Source organism: Nestor notabilis, unplaced genomic scaffold (genome assembly GCF_000696875.1).
Source record: "Nestor notabilis isolate BGI_N333 unplaced genomic scaffold, ASM69687v1 scaffold4852, whole genome shotgun sequence".
Classification (NCBI taxonomy): domain Eukaryota; kingdom Metazoa; phylum Chordata; class Aves; order Psittaciformes; family Psittacidae; genus Nestor; species Nestor notabilis.
The window spans coordinates 35,766-43,421 of record NW_009919550.1 but is presented as its reverse complement, the minus strand read 5'-3'; the positions used below and the strand labels follow the sequence as shown (position 1 = coordinate 43,421).

At 35.8% G+C, this 7,656-nt stretch overlaps 1 protein-coding gene across 1 annotated transcript in view; it reads right to left on the bottom strand.

Moving 5' to 3' along the window:
- BCKDHB (branched chain keto acid dehydrogenase E1, beta polypeptide) overlaps nucleotides 1-7,656 on the bottom strand; it is a gene marked incomplete at its 3' end in the record, with an annotated part of 67,611 nt that overhangs the window by 26,537 nt on the left and 33,418 nt on the right. Inside the window, exons 6-7 of the mRNA XM_010010274.1 lie at nucleotides 6,529-6,626; nucleotides 2,827-2,937 (exon numbers count right to left, since the gene is read on the bottom strand). Of these exons, the coding sequence (XP_010008576.1) occupies nucleotides 2,827-2,937; nucleotides 6,529-6,626 (209 nt within the window). The remainder of the gene's footprint in view (nucleotides 1-2,826; nucleotides 2,938-6,528; nucleotides 6,627-7,656) is intronic.

Below are 7,656 nucleotides of genomic sequence, written 5' to 3'. Positions count from 1 at the left end.
CAGGACAAAGAGATGATAGATACATCTCAAACACACAAAGACAAAGCTAAATATAAGACAAAGAAATATAAGACAAAATGTAAGACAAAGAAAAACATAAAAACTTGGCCTCTGATTTATGGAAGCTGACATAAATAATCACCTAAGGTAAAGGACAGCCTGTAACAGCTGATGATTTGCTTATTGGCTGGATAATGGCCATCCCATTACCATTTAAGAGGCTCATAAAGGACTTAAGTAGACCAATAGACAGCAGAGGACTTTCTCTGGCATGGCCAACTTTTCTATTGCTATCTTGGTCTTTGCCATTGGCATCTCAGAAAGAGTATAACAAGTCCCATCACCAGAGCTGACCCTGTAAGCCACTGTCATCTGCAACAGCTACACCAAGCAGTTCCTCTGGGGATGAGGTTACAGCAAGTAGATATAGCTATAGTTTCCATCCTTCCATTTATGCTGGCTGTCCAGGGGGCAAATTAAGTTAAAAAGTTAAGTAAGTGTTGCATAGTACCAAACGCAAAACACTAATTATTTTCAGCTGAGGAAAATATACAAGATCTACAGAAGTAAATAATTTAACATTTTTCCCATCAGACTGGCTAGCCTGCAGGCATACTAACGTAAAAGCAATGCTAAAAACATTCACTATTTGGTATTTATTGAACAGCTGAACTGCCTAGCCAATGTGCACTTTATTTCTCTTGAAATAACTCTTATAATTCTTAATAGTAAACTCATTAGCAGATTTAAAGCAACAAGTCTATCTATTCCATCTTTCTATTTATGCCACAATTACCTTAAAAGAGGTTCAGGATGGAACATAAGCTGAAAGTCTTCACAGAATATCTATTTTTAATATACAGATTTGCAAAACATCGTACAACTAAAGCTCTGCATTTCCTAAGCATAGCTGCGTTTTTTTCCTGACAGCGTTTCAGTGCAGGTCCAATGTAAAGAAACAAACTTAACAGCTCTTTCAAAGAGATGCTTTGTTTTCACAGAATGTCAACTCAAACCTTTAAAGAGTGGGAAAAAATTTGCTAAAAAAAAAGAAAAGAAAATAAAAAGGAATAACTTTACTTCTTCAGAAGGGATTGTAAAGGATTTCTTATTGCCAAAGGTTCTCTTCATGTTGATGACAACTCAACACATTTCATTTTTTACAGATAGAAAGTACATCCAAGTAACATGAAATACCCTGCAAACAAACATTGAAAACAGTTCAATTGAAAAGATCCGATTTATATGAGACAACACATAGCTATGTGTGCAAGTACACAATTTGTCACACATCCATAACCGGACAATAGGACATTGCCAATAGCGGACGCCCAACATGTATCTTTCTTCCCATAATCTGCTCCATCCAGTCCCACTGGCAGCCCCTCAGACGAATATTAACAGTAAAATTCATACCATGGAGAAGTACAAGCCTCACCATAGAGTAGCAGACCAATGGCTTATCTTCCCCTTTATCACAATTAATCTGTTTATACTTTACCTCACCAACAGCAAGACCCTTACTGAGCAACTACAGAATGACACAACACATCTACATGATTAAGATACTCCATAAAGAGAGAGTGTGTCAGTAAGGTGCATCTAGGCCATCCTATTTAAACATGTACAATCCAACTTAGCTGTAGATATGATATCATTTTGCCTTAAATTGTAAACTGTAAGCACAGAAAGTACTTGATGGAACCACACACCTTTTTCAAGCCCATTGGTCTTCCCATTCCTACGTTATCTTACCTCAGTACACTACAGTTACTAGGCCTGAATTAACTAAGCTGCAGACATCTCTCAAGTTTCAAAGTGAATTGATCAGCAGCATAAAATGAGCTAGTGTACAGAAATTGAATTAGGACCCAACAAGTTGTCAGCTACAGTCCTGTAGGACTCTGGATTTGCCAGCTTAAGGAAACTTGAAGCTTGATCAGAAGCAGCAAGCATTCTGCTAACCCACACAGCTTGTCCAATCTTAAATCAAGGGAGCCATTAACATAAAGTAAGGAGTAAAACTTTGGCTATGCTCTAATCTCTAATTCTTAATGGTGTAAATAATCGAAGACAACAACTCCTGCAGTACCTTTTGGAGCACTGCAGTCCAAAAGCATGTTCACCAGCATTTGCGTTGCTGGATGGCAGTCAGGTAGCAGCTCTTCTCTTGCAGTACTCAAGTAGCTTAGTAAAAAGTATTTTCATGGAAGAGACTTCAGACTAATTTTCATGAGGTAGCTATGGAAAAGACCTGGCTATAAGAGCGGTCACAAAGCAGCAATACTAACGTTTATTTGCAGAAGCTAAGTTTATTCATGTATCTATAATGTTAAAAGTACCTCATCAAATTGGTAAGCGAAAAATGAAGCAGGGGAAGATTACAGGGACTGTAAATGCACTAAAAAAAAAAACCAAAAACAAAAACTAAGTGTAAAACATCAGGGAATAAAAAGATAAAGATTTCACTTGATCTTTTCAGACCCAAAGACAGCGAAGATTACAGAAAGAACCAGAAATCACGGAAAAGCAACTTTCAAGCACAAGTCTGATTAAATCCTATCCTCTGCGTCAATGCAAAGAATGCACATTCTAACATTCTTTTGAATCCTGAAACATAATTCTCTTTCAATGCTAAAGCAAATGTTTGGTCCCTGTAATGTCTACTTACTCTTCAGAACAGAAAATACAGAACAATATACACAAGAAAGCAAAATGTAGGCCTTTAAAAAAACTTAAAGAACAATTATTTACATTTAAATTGTTGTTATTCATGGGGATTTTTGGTTTGTTGTGTTTTTAAATTAACACACATCATTTCCTTACCTTGCAAATGGTCTCTGTATCCCAGGGTAAGATCGTCCTCAGATCAATAACTTCACAGGACACACCAAGCTTTTCTTGAGCCATTGCTGCCACCTCTTTGATCACATGTACCTGAAAAGGCAATGTATTATCACCAAGTAAACATTTAATTTGTTTAAGATTTTCCCAGTTATGCATACTGAATACAAGCAATGAATTAACATAATACCTCCACATCTAGCATAAATGCTTTTATTCAGTAATCTAATAAGTCTTTGTTATTCAGTTCATTCTTATTTACTCGTTAGTCCTACTATCTTAGGAGCACTTCAAGAACTAACTTCAATGAAGAATCACCAAAACCAAAACTTGCTATCTAGAAAAGTATCTTGCAGTGATCAGTATAACTATTATATATTTCTAGTCAGTCTGGGGTTTAGGGTAAGGGTTTTTTAAGACAGCAATTAAGCTAAGACCCAGCTATATCAGATATATCAATGTATTTTTATGTAGCAGTAGCATGGAATCCTGCAAGAAGCATTACATACATTCAGAAATAGTCCTAGTAACTACACTTACTAGAATTTACTGAAAATATGATAGATTGCCAAGTGATCATCTCCAAAGCATTGTCTTATAAACAGTTAGAAGAGATAGTAAGTACCATGTAAAAAAATTACCTGTAAACATCCAGTCACAACCCCTACAATCATAGCATATTGGCACTAATATGACAACATGGCCTTTCACTGGTCTTTTAATTAATAAATAATACAGTTTAATACCAACATTATAAATGTTATATTATCTGATTATTATAATTAAAATTTTGCTCAAACAAAAACGCATTCCCCTCTAGCAAGAGGCTTGTACTGAATCAGAATAAATGCTATTCGCTATCCACCAGTCAAGGAATGTATTTAGCAGCATATGTGAGTGCATCAAAGTAGATGTAAAACAACCCATATCTATCAGCATCCTTTTTATAAGAGATGTTATGATATGAACAGAAGAGAAAGCAATACTACATACATTCAAAATTGCATGCTGACATTATGTTATACACTTTAAAGCAAAACATACTGTAAGCATTGGCTTCCCTAAAACAAACATTTGCAAGCAAATGCTCCAACATGGAAAGTAACAACTGATATGACAACAATTCAGATTATCCTCCACAAATACCTCAGCAAAAAGTATTTGCTCATGCGATATGGGGGGTAAAAAAAAATTCTCCATATGATAAAGTAAATAAATTCTGCTATTTTCTTTTTTGTCAGAACATTTAATAATACAGGTTTGGACTGTGGCAGATGACCTACATCGACCAACTTCTATGCATAGCTAAGAGGTTGAAGTCCAAGGATCATCCCCAATAAGCAGTTTGGATGACGTCATCTTGGTCTGGAAAGCAATAGAATTTAACAGTATTGACACAGTCAGGCAGTGTCAGTTGCCTAAGAGACAGAGAGCAGTATTAATTTCTACACAGACCAAAAATCTATTCTGAAACAAGATGATGAAGACATGGTGGAATGGCTTTAAGATGAAAAAGGATAGATTTAGACTAGGCATTAGCAAAAAAATCTTTACTTTGCGGCTGGTGAGGCACTGGCACAGGTTGCTGAGAAGCTGGGGCTGCCCCATCCTGGCAGTGTTCAAGGCCAGTTTGGACAGGGCTTTGAGCAACCTGCACTAGTGGAAGGTGTCCCTGGCCATGGTAGCAGGCTTGGAACTGGATGATCTTTGAAGTCCTTTCCAACCCAAACCATTCTATGATTCTATGATTAAGGATTTAAATATGCATCCACATAATGTAAATACGAATAGCTAAACACCAAAGGACTATTTTAAAAGGTAGATCAATGCAAACATTGTAATACTAAAAATAACAGTATTGCTTGCAATAGTGGTTTTGTTTAAACCTCTAATACTTCTGTGACTGTAATAAGAGGGTTTGAGAAATTTAAACCTGACACATGGGATAGGTATTTTTGTCGTTTCTCTGGATGTATAAGTGAGAATGTTTACCAGCTTCACAGGGGATAAGGATTAGTTAATGACAATAAAACACTGAGCACAACTGGAGAGGAACTCAAAGCCTTTACTGACCCTCATTAGTACGACCCAGGAAACCAAGCACCAGGCAACCCCACCAGAGCAGCAGCTGCTAAGCAACCTCCTGAAGTCTGACATCACATAAGAAGTAACTAGGGAGTACCTGCAATCACTCTGCCCATTGACAATAAATTCTGGATTGGTTGCACATTTAGCAATCAAGTTCCAAGTTTATGTACACAAGCTGAAAACACCCTCAGCACAAACTCACTGAATGTATTTGATCTGCAGAAGCCTGTCACATCCAGAATATGCCAGATTTACTGTGTATGCACTAAGCATCTGTCCCCACACTGTATTATACAGACACACCCATGGTTTGGTCAGCTCCCAAATTCGGATTAGGGCTGCGCATCTGTCCTATTACTATTCACATCAAAAGAACCGTCTCTGTGAACACTTGGCCTACATTTTCCAAGCTCCAAAGCGCACCATCTTTTTGAAGGATGTCACTCCAAGTTATCTATCTCTGCTGTACTGCCTACTTGGTAAACTCAGGTTATTACTGAATCTCCATAGCCAGCTTTCAAGCCACTGCTTTATCAGTTCAACTTTGGGGAATATAACGAATGCTAAGATTTCACCTATATGGTGAGAAATTTGCACTTTCAAAAGGGAAGACAAAGAACTATAGAAACTGCATTCTGCTGGAGAAATGAGTACAAGTAAAGACACTGAAGGAGTCCATAATTTAATACCGAAGACTAGTAGCATTACCATAGATACAAAAGAGATTATAAAGGAAATCAAGTAGTCTGAGGACAAGGAAAATATCACAGAAAAGCACTGAAGATTATAGATTACAAACAAAGGGTGGAAGAGGGGGAAACCGCAGCAAACAAAAAGCACAACCCAGCAATCAATTCTATACTCTTGTGATGATGAAAAGTTTTAACACTCCCTTTTCTGAAAGTTTCTCAGATATAATTAGATGAGGAAAACAGCAATTTCTTAATTATAGGTTAAAGGCAATAAAAAAATTGTTAATTGCAAACTAGATTCAAATTCCTTTTCTATAATTCTTGAAAAATAACATTTATTTTCTTAGTAAATATTTCAATATTTGCATATCTTAATTTGGGGGTTAGGAAGGACAAGGGTTGTCCAGTACTTAAACAGCTTTCAAACATAACTGTTAGAATCAAAACTATATCAATCCCTATTTGTATTAAATATTCAGTGGATTTTAACTCTTTATATAAAGGGAACTCCAGACTGCACTTTTCAAAATCATACAGTAAAAATCTGTACTTCTCTTTCAGCACACTACTTTGAACTTTCCCGTTGCCTTCCTCAGTCATATCTCTGCCCTATTTTAAACATATTACTTCAATAATCATGGATAAATCATTAAACTCATGCACAGGTACCTTTTTCACATTTCCAGAGTTAGCTTCAATCAAAACTAAGTAAAATCTTAACGATAAAAAGCAGGTTTCATATAAATATAAGCACTGGTAATCATTTATTCAAGCATACAGTGATGGAAGATGCATGCAGTTTATTATCTGGCACCTAAAACCAAATGCACCATTATTCAAACATCACCTAAACCTTAGCCTAGGCTTTGCTGGGTGACAAATAGCTTGTAAAAGCCTTACTGACCTGAGTACCCCAAGCAACCAGTGTCACGTCACTGCCCATCTGCAGCACCTCAGCTTGAGACAGGGGAATGTAGTAGGGATCCACAGGAACTTGTTCCACTGAGTAAAATAAAACAAGGGGAGTAATAAGCATTAGATTCCTTTACTACTCAATATTATCCTCTAAAAATATACACTAAAAAATCTCTTTAATGTTAATCAAAATCTGACTAAAACAATAGGCCAAAATCACACTGAGTACAAGCCTTTACATTGAAGGTTTTCCTGTAATTGAAAATATTTTTGATTATACTGTTAAAACCACATTCACTCTAGTGTGTAATTTATGTTATATATCACAGCAATATAATAGATATATATACACAACAATGATAGTAAGTCCTAGTGTGTCCCAAGCTGAAATATTAGCAACAGATTCGGAGATAGACAATACTACAACTGATCAAAAAATCTCAAGTAATCAGTTTTGAATTCTAATAAGCTTCAAGAGAGCCTTGATATTGTACTTCAGTACTCAAACGAGAAGAAAAAGTTGTGACAGCACCCTCCTGGTATCTGCAAAGAATGACGTTCCACAGTTTAATGTCTAAATAGAGGGGAAAAGTTTTCAGAACCTACACTGAAAGTGACATCACGAACTTGTGATTACAGTTTTTGTCTGAATATTTTTGCTTTGGGGTGAAAAAAAAAAGTTATCTATTCATCAAAAATACGTCACAATAATAGAGAGTAGTTAAAAAGACATTAGGGTGGTTCCATTCAACTTAAGACCCATTTACCAGTTTTCAGATGGAAACACATTAGGACAGTTGTGCTAGTTTTGAATCAGTGCTCCAATGTACTATACATTGACGGGTTTAATGATTAAAAATGCAATACAAGGCATACAAATATACATAAATATATCTAATATTTTAAAATAAATGTTTGTTTTGATCGAAAGGTGAACTTGTCTAGGCACCAGAAAGTCAAATAATACTTTTTAAAAGTAAGTTGTAATGGTAAGTGTAGGGGAATCTTAGTCAACTCTCTAAATACACAAAACCAATTTATAAAGAAGGCAGTATTTTTATTTATTTTTTTTTTGTTAACATATTTCATAGTTCATAAAATAGCTATTGATTTCCTG